This window comes from Anolis carolinensis, chromosome 6, assembly GCF_035594765.1.
Source record: "Anolis carolinensis isolate JA03-04 chromosome 6, rAnoCar3.1.pri, whole genome shotgun sequence".
Taxonomy (NCBI): domain Eukaryota; kingdom Metazoa; phylum Chordata; class Lepidosauria; order Squamata; family Dactyloidae; genus Anolis; species Anolis carolinensis.
The window spans coordinates 17,888,557-17,903,898 of NC_085846.1; the positions used below are offsets into that span (position 1 = coordinate 17,888,557).

A 15,342-nucleotide genomic window follows, 5' to 3' on the forward strand; every position below is an offset into this window, starting at 1 on the left:
TAAGGAATTGAAGGAAGCTGAGGACAAAGGGGGGAATGCAGAAAAAGGAGAAAGAAACTAGAATATTTTAAAAAGTAGCTGAAAAAATGGGTTGGTGGAAGATGAATTGGCATTGTCCCTGAAAAACTGGGACAATTGGGAGTCTGAGTCCTGCCATGCTGCATTGCTGCTGATCTATTTGGGAAACTGTCTTTTCTATGCTTCAGGGATATTAGATCAATATTCTAAAATCTTGGGGGAAACAAGATATTTGGAAGTTTCTAGGATCTATAGTCCAAAAGGTCTCTTTTACAAGCTGTGCATTTGAGACATCTACCATCAGCTTTATTTATAAAACTAACTTTCCTAGGGAAGGAGCAATCCCACGAAGAATGTCAGCATTGGGAACTCATCACTAACAAAATGTTGACAAAACATCTCCACTAAGGCAGAACAAGGGGATACCTCACACATCTGAGGATGCCTGCCACAGATGTGGGCGAAACGTCAGGAAAGAAAGCTTCTGGAACATGGCCATACAGCCCAAAAGACTCACAGAAACCCAGCGATTCTGGTCATGAAAGCTTTTGACAATACAAGGGGACAATGGTTTACCAGGTATAGTAGCCAATAATATGGTAAACAGAGGTTAATAGGGTATTATATACTACATCCCAGAATCAGTTTGGAAAAATAACTCTTTTGGAATATAATTCTTTAGGAATATAATCAGCTAGTCAGAATGGCTATTGTCTATACAATATACAAGCTTGGGGATTGTAGGAAACATAGTCAAAAAAGTAATTTCTCTATTCTCTAGCTAGAATTGCCAACAACTGCAATGCACAAAGGCTCTGCTGCAGTAAATGTGGAAAGGGCTCATTCTAGGCAAGGCATCTGAAAACCCCCAGCCTACTTCATTAGACTCATTTGATGAAACTGCCACAGTAAACCAGATAGTCTCTAGGGTGCTACAGCATTCTTTGTACTTCAATGAACAAACACCAGCAATGGAGTGTCCTTTTCCAGCCACCCTATTCTTAATTTACATACATATGGATTAATTAGCAACGGTATGTAAATAACATGAGAAGCAGTGTAATATTGGTTTGAGCGTTAGCATAGGACTCCGGGAGACCAGGGTTCGAATCCCCAGTCGCCTATGGAAATCCTCTAGAGCAGGCATGGGCAAATGTGGGCCCTCCAGGTGTTTTGGACTTCAACGCCCACAATTCCTAACAGCCTACCGGCTGTTATGAATTGTGAGAGTTGAAGTCCAAAACACCCAGAGGGCCGAAGTTTGCCCATGCCTGCTCTAGGTGATCTTGCGTGAGTCTGGACTTTATCACACCATCCTGTTGCTCCTTGCAATCACGCTGTTTAAACAAACAGGAACATACCGTCATTGTAATAATCTCAGAACAATTGCACAATGCAATTGTTAATTTCTGCGATCAGCTATGCTTCCCTACTCAGTGCGTGTGGATTTTCCTTATTTTTGACTCCTATTTTGCCACAACTGCAAAATTGCAGAGTTTTGGCATTCTCGTGAGACTTTCTTCAACTTTCCAATACTGAGACCCCAGTGGAAGGAAATTATTACTCAGGGAAGAGTGGTGGAACAGCAATACTGGATTCATTTATAGGTTTTTCCCATGAATGAAAAGAGAATATGCGACCATAACTCAATGCAACTACAGGACAGGCACTTCGCCATGCACCAAAGTCCATCAATAGGCATTTTATCATGCACTAAGTGCCCATTAGCAAACTTGTGTGATAATGTCCTTAGTCTCAGTCTCAGATGAAGGCAATGACAAATCCTCTCTGGACAAATCTTGCCAGGAAAACCCTACATCAAGTTAGCTTTGGGATGAAAGCTGAAAACAACTAGAAGGCATACAGCAACAACACTACACTCCCTGTCTAATCGTTTGTGTCTTTCTCTTGCTCAATGTATTTACTCTATAGGAGCCCTGTTTGATTGAACAGGTGATCGCTCTTTCCGATGAATGTACTGCGGCCTTAAGTCCGGTTTTTCATGTATTATGCTTATCCTGAAGCTGTAATGTGGTAAATTACTAAGTGGTATTTCAATTGCCTCATCACTTTATTCATGCTTGTCTAGGCATCTTTTTTAATTTGGTGGTAAAACTGCTTGTGGCTTCTCGCCAGACATTTCCTCCCACTCATGGGTTCCCAGGTGACGTCCCAGAATGCAGTGGAGGATCTCTGAGACCACAGAGAGAGAGAGACGTAAGAGTGGCAACAAGGCTGGGAAGGGAGGTAGTTTCTCCTGTCTGCTTCTTTACCATTACTTGGAGGACCAAGAAAGGGAAATGCAGTTCAAATATAAAGAAGAAAGGTGGAGTTTTGCAATAATGAACACATATAGTAGAGACTCACTTATCCAACCTTCGCTTATCCAACATTCTGTATTATCCAGCACAGTCTGCATTTTAGTAGTCAATGTTTTTGTAGTCAATGTTTTCAATACATTGTGATGTTTGGATGCTAAATTAGTAAATACAGTAATTATTACATGACGTTACCATGTATTGAACTGCTTTTTCCATCGATTTGTTGTAAAATATGATGTTTTGGTGTTTAATTTGTAAAATCATAAGCTTTTCCTTAATCCCTCCTTATTATCCAACATTTTTGCTTATCCAACGTTCTGCCAGCCCGTTTACATTGGACAAGCAAGACTCTACTGTATATATCATGAGGCCAAGGGGTTAGTGTAATGTCCCACCTACATACAGAGAAATATCTGTATAATTCCCAAATTTCAGAGCTTGTTTGGTTTCTACATCCCAGAATCTTCCAGCTAGCATGACCATTGGCCATGCTGGCTACAGAATTCTGGGAAAATGTAACTTTTCCAATCTGTGGATAAACCAAGTAGAAAGAAATTCACATAATGGTAAATACAGGACGAAGCAGAGTAGGACAATGCTCCTGAACCTTCAACCACTTTTACAGAAGAGGCAGTTTCAATCATTTGGGTCATTGTATGTCACTTTTAATGCAGGAGCCCACCGTGGCGCAATGGATTAAACCCTTGTGCCAGCAGGACTGCTGACTGAAACGTCAGCAGTTTGAATCCAGGAAGTGGGGTGAGCTCCCGTCTGTCAGCTCTAGCTCCCTATGCAGGGACATGAGAGAAGCCTCTCACAGGATGTCAGAACATCAAACATCCGGGTGTCCCTTGGGCAATGTCCTTGCAGACGGCCAATTCTCTCACAACAGAAACGACTTGCAGTTTCTCAAGTCGCTCCAGACACGAAAAAACTGACAAACAAAAAATCTTCAATGCAGTGCAGAGGGGCACTGTGTAATATGCAAACTGCAAGGTTTCAACCGATTATGTAATTCTATATACTCCTTGCGGTTATGAGCCTACAAGTGAGAGCTGACTAATGGCAACCCTAAGTATTTTTCAGAGGATGTTTGACATTGCTGCCTTCTAAGGCTGGGAGAGTATGTCATGCCCAAAGTCATCCAATGGGTTTTCATGGCCAAGTAGGGATTTGAGTCGTTGTTGAAAGTGGTCGACCAATGCTCCAACCAACCACTATACCATCCTGGCCTTCTCTAATCTTATACACTTATCTGAGAGTAAGGTCCACTAAGTAAAGTGGTATTTATTTCTGAGTAGACATCATAGGACTCTACTGTTAATTGCTCATATTAAACTGTGACAAACATTTTGATCAATTTCCAAGATGTCTCTAATTTTTTTTTCGTGTCAGGAGCAACCGGAGTTGCTTCTGGAGAGAATTGGCCATCTGCAAGGACGTTGCCCAGGGGATGCCCGGATGTTTTGATGTTTTACCATCCTTGTGGGAGGCTTCTCTCATGTCCCCGCATGGAGCTGGAGCTGATAGAGGGAGCTCATCCACACTCTCCCTGGGTGGGATTCGAACCTGGCAGCTTTCAGGTCAGCAACCCAACCTTCAAGTCACAAGGCTTTTATCTCCTAGGCTACTGGAGGCTCCATTTAACTCTAATTTAACTGTGTGACAGATTTTACTTTTTTTTGAAATTATTTTTAATATGAATAGTTTTAAAAAAAATGCAAAGTGCCATTTAGAAAAGGCAGTCCATTTTTTAAGGTGCTACTGCTCTTACATTCAGTTTTATGTCATTACATTTAATTAACTAAAACAATAGTCTACTTTCTATACTAGGTATGAATAACAGTCTAGTTTCTATACATTTTTTGCAAATACATTTCATCAGGGAAAACAGATCAAGAACCTTTATGGCATAATTTTGTGGGAAAATACAAGTGTTTTCTTTCCCACTTATAATTTACATCAGCTTAGCTTTCCTTACCTGTTGCCCTCCAGGCATGTTAGATTACAATCCGCACGGAGACTATCCTAGCTGGTAATGATGGATCATAGTCCTTGGTCAATGGCCATACAGCACAACATAATTAGGCTGCTAGTTAGATGATGCTAGTATTAGAATCAGTCCTCTACCTTTTTAGAGCAAATTCATCTGCAAATATTACTGCAACTGTAATTGATCATGTTTATCTTTATATCGCAAAAATGCTAACTTGCTCATTTCTACAAATAACAAGTTAGTCCCATGCTCCACACTAACTCAAGTTTTTAATTACCAGCATCACTATGTTGTTATGGGCCTTCAAACAGACTCTGATTTATGTTGACCTTATCACAGGGCTTTCTTGGAAAGGTATATTCAAAGGCTTGCCAATGCCTTCCTTTGAGACTAGGTCAGACTGATTTGCCTAAAGCTGATGCTGTTGTTGTGTGGCGTCAACTCAATCACAGAGTTTTTGTGGCAAGATTTATTCAGGGTTGGTTTTATCATTGCATTCTACAGAGACTGAGAGAGTGTGACTTACCTAAGTTCACCCAGTGGGTTTCCATGACCAAATGGCTATCTTAACCCTTGTCTTCAGGATCGTAGTCCAGAATCCTGGTGTAATACCTAAACCAACGCCATACTGGTTTCCTTAACCAAGATTATCCAGTGGCATGGTTGTAAATTTAAAAGTTCACGGCTTGGCCTTACATTTCCATTTGTATGGGTCATCTCCAACTGGGAGAAAAAGGTACAAATTCTCCACTTTTGGAAAGTTCCACTCTAGACAAGAGGAAGCGACTGTATGCAAATTCTTATCTTACCCAGGTGAGCAGCAGCTAAGTTGCTACAGTTTGCAATGCTTCATTGATTTGGTGCTGCAACTTGCAAAGACTCTTCAGGAGTTGCTGTGAGTTTTCCGGGCTGTATGGCCATGTTTCAGAAACATTTTCTCCTGACGTTTCGTCCACATCTATGGCAGTCATCTGCAAAGGTTTGTTGGAACCCCACTTGCCTAGTTTTCCAACAGACCTCACAATCTCTGAGGATGCCTGGCATAGATATGGGTGAAACGTCAGGAGAGAAAGCTTCTGGAACACGGCCATACAGCTCGGAAAACTCACAACAACCCAGTGATTCCAGTCATGAAAGCCTTCAACAACACTCTTCAGGAGGTCTATGTATTGATTAAGTAAGCTTTTCCATCCCTCCCAGGCATTGTGATACCGGGGTGTCTTTGGGTAGACAAAGGTAGGCAAGAATAATGTTCCTTATCCAGTCTCCTTAAGAAAGCAAGAAAGAACAATCCATTAATTTCACCATGATCTCACAACATCTGTTTCAGTAAGGTTTCTGTCTCAATTGGACATAGAATACATATTTTCTCCTGTGTGTGTGTTTGAATTACAAGCTGTGGGCAACTATGGTAGGCCCTTAATGCATAATATTTAATTACATCCCCAAGAGGTGTCCCTAGGCTTCAGGTTTTAGCCTGAAGACATCAGAGACTACGGCAATCCTGAAGTGTACCCAGTAGGATTCCATGATTTCGGGAGGGATTTGAACCTTGTCTCCTAAAATCTTAGTTCATCACTCAGATTGTTATACAGATGTGCTCAACCTAATTATGCAACCCTATATACCAAAGGAGTAAGATCAATTGAACTAATGGCAATGGCCTGGCAACTGCACTGGTCTGTCATACGTCCTTGGAGGGCTATACCCATCAAAACCCATAGATCTGCCACATTAGTAAGGAAGCATTTTATTGGGGCTGCTACGTAGCTTTAATTGACAGTCAATTTGACTAATCATTTTGATTGGCTAAAATAATGTCACAATTAATCAGCTGAGCTATTTTGTGTGCGTACATATAATGCAGGTTCTTATGAAAACTGCAGATGGCTGGTGCCATCTGGAAAGAGGTATTTCCCTTCTCTCTTCTAAGATTATACCTGCTTTGACACCAACATCTACAAAGTATGCTTTTGCCTCAGAACTATTGTTCTACACATATTCAAATTTATGGAAATCTAAATTATTAATCTACTATAAAGCATATGCTTAATCAGCTCTGATTCATTTAATCTTGGGCTCTTTACGGAACCAAGCTCTTCACACAGACATCACTAGGCCAGGGGGATCTCGTTGTACCTAGGCTTGTTCGCTAATCGAAACAGAAAATCCTGTACTTGCTGGCAATATATTCTTATGCAATTTTGCATGAGTTTTTGCATATCCAGCATGGAGACTCAGGATTGTTCTAAAGCTGTGTGAAGAAAATAAGGCAACAGCATATCTTCCAATATATCACAGATGAAAACCAGGGCACATGTGGCCAAGTAACAACAGAGTGCAGTCAAGATGACAAAAATTATCAGTGGGGAAGAACAAAAAATATAGTTGAGGCTGCAGTAGTTTGTTTTTGCCTAAGATTACTTAGAAGAGATAGAATCTGCCTTCTCCTCTCCCCATTGTGAGTTAACTGTATGCAAATCTGCACTATGAACAGTAATTGAAATGAGCTATGGATGAAGGAGACAAGTAGGGAGAGGAGAGGGAAACTGGGGGTGCATCTACACTGTGGAATTAATGCAGTTTGACATCACTTTAGCTGCCATGGCTCAGTGCTATGGAACAACAACAACAACAAAACTTTATTTGTATCCCACTACCATCTCCCCGAAGGGACTTGGGGCAGCTCAGACAGTACAAATGCAATAATATATAAAAAGATAAAAATTAACAACAATAAAATTAATCCAATTTACTAAAAACAACAATAAAACCCCTATTAATTTAAAAAGATACTATAAAACCCAGCAGCCTGTGAAAATAGCAACTGTATACAATATCAGCCCCATAAAGTGCAGAAGTGAAGCAAATCACTAAGTCCTCGAATATAATGATTAATAATAATGATAATATAATAATATAGTTATATTATTATATAACACTATAATCACTAAACATGGTCAAAGGCTTGTTTTAAAAGCCATGTTTTCAGGTGTTTCCGGAAAACTTGGAGAGTTTGGGGAGGAACTTCCGAAGCCGGGGAGCCACTGCCGAGAAGGCCCTCTCTCGCGTCCCCACCAACCGCATTTCAGATGGAAGTGGGATTAAGAGGAGGGCCTCCCCAGCTGATCTTAGGGATTTGTATATTGGGGAAGGCCCAGCGTGCTTTATCAGGGATAGCTAAAGAGCTAAGGCCTTGTAAAACTGCGGCTCCCAGGACTCTATAGCATTGAGCCACAGTAATGTGGCATCAAAGTGTACTGTAGATCAGTGTTTCTCAAGTTGTGCTCCTCCGGGTGTTTTGGACTTCAGCTCTCAAAAATCTTAGCCAGCTTACCAATGTTAGGAACTGTGGGCGGGGAAGTCAAAAACATCTGGAGGAGCACAGTTTGAGAAACTCTGCTGTAGGTGGTGTTTAAAATGCAGCTGAAAAGTGGAACTATGGATGATTAATCAGGCCTGTCCTTGCCAAATTGGTACATTTGAAAGGTGTGCTATAATTGGCTGTGTGAGAAAGAGCTCAATTCAAAATATAAAAACCTGCAGGATCTCAATTTCAAATGAATTAATCAATATGATTAATAGACTGTCCAATTAACTGGACAAAGCTTTTATAAGAGTTATAATTTTAATATTAAACTGCAAAGGGAAGCTCAGTTTCACGTTCATAAAAATGCTTCTTGTAAGCCAGTGCTTTTTCTGTCAGATGTACACCCACAACATCTAAAAATAAAGTATCCTTTCTTATTTCAAAACTATTTTTAACTTATATGGAAATTGAGAAAAATGTAACCGATTAATTAATCTATTAAGGCTATTTGATTAGTCAATACGAGGTCTAAAAACCAATTAATTAATTGATGAAAGCCATTAATAATTAGCCAACAAGGATTTTAAGAACACAACTCAGAAAACAGAGGAATTCCATACATGAATCAATCAGGGTCAGCTAACACCTCCCAGGCAGTAAACAGCCAGACCTTGAAAATGAAAGGCTATTCAATGCTAATCAAGGTGGCCAATTGAACCATTCACACCTGCCTCACACAGACAAGAGTTCTTTCTCCCACACTGGTCATTTCACAGAAATATAAACCCCATTTGCCTAGTTTTCAACAGACCTCACAACCTCTGAGGATACCTGTAATAGATGCCGGTGAAACGTCAGGAGAGAATGCTTCTGGAACATGGCCATACAGCCCAGAAAACTTACAGCAACCAATTTTAAGAGCTGAATTATACTTTAAGAATTCTGGACAGTTCAAAAGTTTGCATGCTGTTCGAGTTATGCCAACAGACGTCAGCTCAACGACTCCATCTTGCACCTCGGCCTAAACCTATTTTATATCTGAAAGTCTGTGGACCAGAAACTCAATTTTCAAGATCCGGGCCTAATGACAAGCCGCAAGTCGACAAGCCATTTCTCCCCTGAGCTCTCTGTATTGCGCCTTGCCCACTTCTTGCCGATTCTCCCTGCTGTGTTAACACCTCGAACATCTGTCACGTCCTCTCCCTCGGTGGAAGTAAATACCTCGTCAGCTTTCATTTGCTGCTTCCTCCCGTTCGCCCGCTGTGACAGGCGCAACCTTGTCCCAGTTCAAGAGGCTGCCTGCTGCTAAGATCAGCCTCTGACAGATGCTAGACCAGCAGTTATAACATGCACAGGCATGCTGATGATGATCCCTGTCCAAAGGAATCATGTTCTCCAATACCTTTCCGCAGTGAGATGAGCAAAACTAAGACCGGCTCTCACTTAATTTTATCTTTGTGTCAGAAACGACTTGAGAACATACTGCAAGTTGGTTTTGGTGTGGGAGAATTGGTCATCAACAGAGACGTTGCCCAGGGGATGCGGGATGTATTACCATCCTGCTGGGAGGCTTCTCTCATGTCCCTGCAAGCTAGAGCTGACAGATGGGAGCTCACCCCATCTTGCGGATTCGCACTGGCAACCTTCCAGGGTTAGGGTCAGCAACCTAGCAGTTGCTAGGTTTTAACCCATTGCACCACCGAGGCTCCTGTTCTCACCTAATTGAGGACAGAGCACTACAAAGAAACAAGTGGGAAGCAGGCAATACCATATTCCGTACTGATGGATTTCCAAGAGGCATAGCATTAGATTTATTGATGATGGTGGAGTGGATAAAAACATAAGAACCTTTACGTTAATTACACTATGTAACAAAATTTGGAAAGTTTTCTGTTCCTGATTTGCCAGAGTTATTTCCTGTTTAATGGTGCAATGCTTACTTTGAAAGCAGTTGTTGTACTCCAGAAACTTTGTTTTTGTGCCTGCCAAAAACTATGTTGAATTGGTTGAGACTCTATGAGATATTCATAGAAAAACTATAACATAGGTATATACCAGGCATAGGAAAACTTAAGCGGCTAAAGGGGAAAAGGAAAGGGCCTGAGGCTGTTAGGAATGGTGGGAGTTGGAGTCCAAAATACCTGGACGGCCCAAGTTTGCCCATGTCTGGTATATAATAAAGTAGGTATAAAAGTCAAAGATATATTGATAACAAATTGTCATTTGCAAGGCTTGCTAAACAGGCTGATGGAACATGGTCATACAGAGCCAAAAACTCACAGCAAACCAGTGATTCCATCCATGAAAGCCTTCAACAACACAAGTTTATTTTCCTGTTTCTGTTTTATAATTGGGGAGTTTGATGAGCAAGGATGGAGTCAGCCAGTTGAATCCAAGGCTCACTTTTTCTATTTACAGGAATTAAAATAGATAGTACCACTAGGAAAAGGGAGGCAGCCACTCTAGGATGCAGGTGTTGGTATCATGAAATTACAGAAACTGATAATTATAATTAATTATTATTATAGGATCAAAAGTGTTTTGAATTATGGCGTTTTAAAAAATTTGAACACCTGTACTTGAATACTAAAGGAGAGATCTTGGAGATGGGAACCAAGGCTAAACACGGAATTCATTGATGTTTCACATGTACCTTATGCACATAGCCGGAAAAGTAATTTTATGCATAATATTTTAAATAATTTTGTGTATGTTACAAAATTTGTGTTCATTGAACCATCAGAAAGCAAAAGTGTCACTATCACAGTCACCCAGGTGGACAATTTTGGATTTTTGTGCATTTCAGATTTTAGAATAAGGGGTCTTCACCCTTTATATTATAATATGTTTCCCTTTTGATATTGTGCAATTTGATTTGGAGGAAAACATTTGCTGGTCTACTAAGGATAGCAAGATGTCTTGAGCCAGCCCTAGCAGGACTACAATAGCAGGTCAGGATGGGAAGGGAGAGCTGTCTAACATTTTAATACAAATGTCATGTCCTCATGATGGCTACAAACTAAATTGTCTTGCCCAACCTCTGCTTCTCTTTTTGGCTACCTTCAAAATGACAGCTTCAGGATTATGGAATGTGACTACAGCCGAACATTGTGGGGCAGAATGATACATATACGAGGAAAAAATGGAGTGACGAGGGGAGACTGATGAAAGTCAAGAGCAGATCAAGAAAGCAGCGTACCTGTATTGAGGACGATGAACTAATGGAGCTGAGAGAGCACACAGGGAACACAACATGGTTGAACCGGTGATCTAAGAGGTGGTGACAATAATGGGAAAGAGCTGGGAAAGTCGGGATGGTGAACATACTTTCCCCTCTCCCCAAATTTGAACTGAAATTGCTCAACATTTAATGAATGGCTTGCCCACTAGAAACAGGCATTAGAGGGTCCTTTGACCAATGTGGGATGTTGCTCGAGAGGCAAAGCGGGTAAATAGGAGACCCCTGGTTGCTAGCACACCACCGATCCCATTTTAATCTGCCCCGATCTTATCCCAAAGCATCCATTTTCCCACAGCTTGATCTCAGCATTAGCATTATTATTATTTTAACAAAAAACCTCAGAAATGTGGCAACTTTAGTTTTTGCTATGGCAAGGATTATGGTGGTGGGGATGACGATGATAGTGAGGGGGGAGTTGCCATATCAAGTTGCCCTCATATTAGAGGCTGTTACAGAGGTCTTTAAATACAGGGGAAAATGATGTCAATGCATGTACCTTTCCGGATGTTCCCATCAGGCGATTGTCCAAAGTCACCCGTAGAGAGGAGAAAACAGGCTCGGTCACGGTTGTAGCGCTCCCGGCCACCAGGCGTGACAGGTGACTTCTCCTCAGGTGACAAGGCCTGGTCGATGGTCGGGCAGTCCTCATTAGCCAATGCCGCATTTGCAGCATCGCCGTTTTGCTTGGAATCTGTGAAGGAATTAGAGGAAAGGAGAATGGAGAAAAGAGTAAAATGAAAGGAACCCACAAGAAGCTACCACAGACTCCTGGCTTCTCAGAACCATCCTTCACATCTTGGGGTTCATCTCCCCAGAATTTGCACATCATCTAAAACAGGCATGGGCAAAGTTTGGCCCTCCAGGTGTTTTGGACTTCAACTCCCACAATTCCTAACAGCCTACCGGCTGTTAGGAATTGTGGGAGTTGAAGTCCAAAACACCTGGAGGGCCAAACTTTGCCCATGCCTGATCTAAAACCATTGGTCCCCATTTCCACCAATCGTCCTATGAAGAATCATTACATTATCTGGGGTATTTTTAGCTGAGACAAATGGGAAATATGGAGGAACATGACCATAAAATCACTGAGCAAGAAGGGACATCTAGTCCAATGATGATGTTGTTCCTGCATGCCTTCAAATTGTTTCTGACTAAAGTGAATTTGTCATGGTTCGATACCCAGCTCAGACATGGAAATACAGAGTGTGACTTTGGGTGACACACACTCTCGGCCCAAGAAAACCCCAGGGTAGTTTCACCTAGGGTTTGGCATAAATTGTAGATGACTTGAAGGCACACAACAACATTACCAGTGCCTTTATAATACCATTAGCAATCCCAGCAACCTCTTAATAACACAAAGATGCTATTGTATTCGTTTCCCATTTGTGGGAATAGAATACCGGACAAAGTAGACATTTGTTCTGCTCCACAGAAGATAAGGAGCCGTGGTAGCACAACGGGTTAAACCCTTGTGCTGGCTGAACTGCTGACTTGAAGGTTGGGTTGCTGACCTGAAGTTTGCTGGTTTGAATCCACGAGATGGGTGATCTCCCATCTGTCAGCTCTAGCTTGCAGGGACGTAAGAGGAGCTTCTCAGCTAACACATCAGGGCAGCCTCTGGGCAACCTCTCTGTAGACAGCCAATTCTCTCACACCATGTTCTCAAGTTGCTTCTGACACAATTTTAAAAATTCACAAAAAATATGCAACATGTTTTGACTGAGAGGTGGGACTTTTAAGTTATTCATGCAGGCTGTCTTGTGAAAATTCAAATTGTTGGTCTCCTATCAATAAGACTATTATTTTTATTAATGGCGCTCCATGCAGTCATGCTGGCCACATGACTTTGGAGGTGTCTACAGACAACGCTGGCTCTTCGGCTTAGAAATGGAGATGAGCACACACCCCCCCCCCCCCCCAGAGTCAGACATGACTAGACTAAACAACAAGACTTCGTACCATGTTTCATATTGAGGGATGCTGACCTGGGCCACTAGGATCTCTTAAAGCAGAAGCTAAAAAAACAGGATGATAGAGAATTGGGGTTGTCCCAGCGAAATCAAGACAGTCGGAAAAGTATATCATAAGCCTACTTACCAAGTACCCAAAATCTATAGTGTAGACATGCCAGGTGGGGCAAGAATGCATAGGAGGACACATTAACATTGTTCATGTGCATATTTACAAATGCCATTGTTCTTTCTGAAGTTTCAGAGAGGCGCAACATACAAAATTTACATGTTAAAGGAATGGTGGGGGAAGGCTGGGGTTTGCATTCACTGCGCTACAGGAGTCTGAAATAATATACCTTGTTTATTATATGAACGTGATTGTTTTACTATATATTAAAAGATAAAGACTATCCATTTAAATAAACAACATTGTTGTCAGGTTGCTGTGAGTTTTCCAGGCTGTATGGCCATGTTCCAGAAGCATTCTCTCCTGATGTTTTGCCCACATCTATGACAGGCATCCTCAGAGGTTGTGAGGTCTGTTGGAAACTAGGCAAGTGGGGTTTATTTATCTGTGGAATGTCCAGGGTGGGAGAAAGAACTCTAGTCTGTTTGAGGCAAGTGTGAATGTTGCAACTGACCATCTTGATTAGCATGAAATAGCCTTGCAGCTTCAAAGCCTGGCTGCTTCCTGCCTGGAGGAATCTTTTGTTGGGCAGTGTCAGCTGACCATGTTTGTTTCCTGTCTGGAATTCCCTTGTTTTCTGAGTATTGTTCTTTATTTACTGTCCTGATTTTAAAGTTTTTTTTTAATACTGGTAGCCAGATTTTGTTCATTTTCGTGGTTTCTTCCTTTCTGTTGAAATTGTCCACATGTTTGTGGATTTCAATGGCTTCTCTGTGTAGTATGATATGGTAGTTGCTAGGGTTGTCAAAGCTCTAAAATCAGAACAGTAAATAAAGAGCAACACTAAAAAAGGGGGAATTCCAGACAGGAAACAATCAGGACCAGCTAACACCTCTCAACAAAGGATTTCCCCCAGCAGGAAGCAGCCAAGCTTTGAAGCTGTAAGACCATTCAATGCTCATCAAGGTGGCCAATTGCAACATTCACACTTTCCTCAAACAGACAAGAGTTCTTTCTCCCACCCTGGACATTATCCCACAGATATATAAACCTCTCTTGCCTAGTCCCCGACAGACCTCACAACCTCTGAGGATGCCTGCCATAGATGTGGGCAAAACGTCAGGACAGAATGCTTCTGGAACATGGCCAGACAGCCCGGAAAACTCACAGCAACCTATTCATCCCTTTCTTTCAACAGATATATATAAACCTCCCTTGCCTAATTTCCAATATACCTCACAACCTCTGAGGATGCCTGCCATAGATGTGGGCAAAACGTCAGGACAGAATGCTTCTGGAACATGGCCAGACAGCCCGGAAAACTCACAGCAACCTATTTATCCCTTTCTTTCAACAGATATATATAAACCTCCCTTGTCTAGTTTCCAATATACCTCACAACCTCTGAGGATGCCTGCGATAGATGTGGGCAAAACGTCAGGACAGAATGCTTCTGGAACATGGCCAGACAGCCATGTATTTTAGAACAACCCAGCATTTTAAAAATTCAAGAACATCATAGAATGATACTGAAATCAATTGAGGGACGTTGCAATCCATCAAATACCTATGGCACTTTTGCAACTTACAAATACTTGGAATAGAGAGTTAAACTAAGAAAGAATCATGTGTTCCTTGGATATTTTGAAAAGCTGGCAAAACAATACCGAGGAAGGAATTTGGAACAGTCCTGTGCCACTACTATTCAACAACCGAATGTGTCTTGGACCCTGTCATGTCTTTCCCTTTACTGCAGCCGCTATTCAATTCTGCGGCAGACAGGATGGACAAGTGCTCTCAATTTCTGACAGTTTTAAAAATTTGACAACGGCCACACATTTTCCTCTCCCCCAATATTTCCCCTCAAATTAACGGACGACATATTTCCTGCCCTCGGGGACTCTTTTCCGCATCGATTTGTTGGCAGAGTTAAATGCTGGACATCTCTGTGGAATCCCAATGTCGCCAAAGATTCTTTGAAACGGTTTGAAAACCGCTGCTCGAGGCTAAACAAACGCTGTTCCTCGTACTATTTGCCTTCTTGATCCTTCGTCAACCTCCTTCCTAAACTGCCGTGCCCGGGGCCGAAGAAAGGACTTTGGGAGAAGGCTAAAGACTGAGGCTGAAATGAAATGTTTAAAATTTAATTCTTTGTATCACAAATGTAGCCAAATCTACATATGTTTGACTTTTATACTTACTTTATATACCAGACATGGTCAAACTTTGGCCTTCCGGGTGATTTGGACTTCAACTGCCACCATTCCTAACAGCCTCAGGCCCTTTCCTTTCCCTCCGCAGCCGCTTAAGCGGCTGCGGAGGGAAAGGAAGGGGCCTGAGGCTGTTAGGAATGGTGGCAGTTGAAGTGGCAGTT

The 15,342-nt window shown here is 41.7% G+C and overlaps 1 protein-coding gene across 24 annotated transcripts in view; it reads right to left on the reverse strand.

Moving 5' to 3' along the window:
- LOC100563423 (potassium voltage-gated channel subfamily C member 1) overlaps positions 1-15,342 on the reverse strand; it is an 86,522-nt gene that overhangs the window by 34,437 nt on the left and 36,743 nt on the right. For 13 of the 24 annotated variants that reach the window (XR_009999649.1, XR_009999648.1, XR_009999646.1 and 10 more), the window contains exon 4: positions 11,383-11,577. Coding sequence is in view for 10 of the 24 variants with exons in the window: in XM_062957262.1 (XP_062813332.1) it covers positions 11,383-11,577 (195 nt within the window). In the remaining 14 variants the exon portion in view is untranslated. Of the gene's footprint in view, positions 1-10,844; positions 10,916-11,382; positions 11,578-15,342 lie in introns of all 24 variants that reach the window. The other 11 variants (XR_009999640.1, XR_009999639.1, XR_009999638.1 and 8 more) reach the window with 1 other exon arrangement.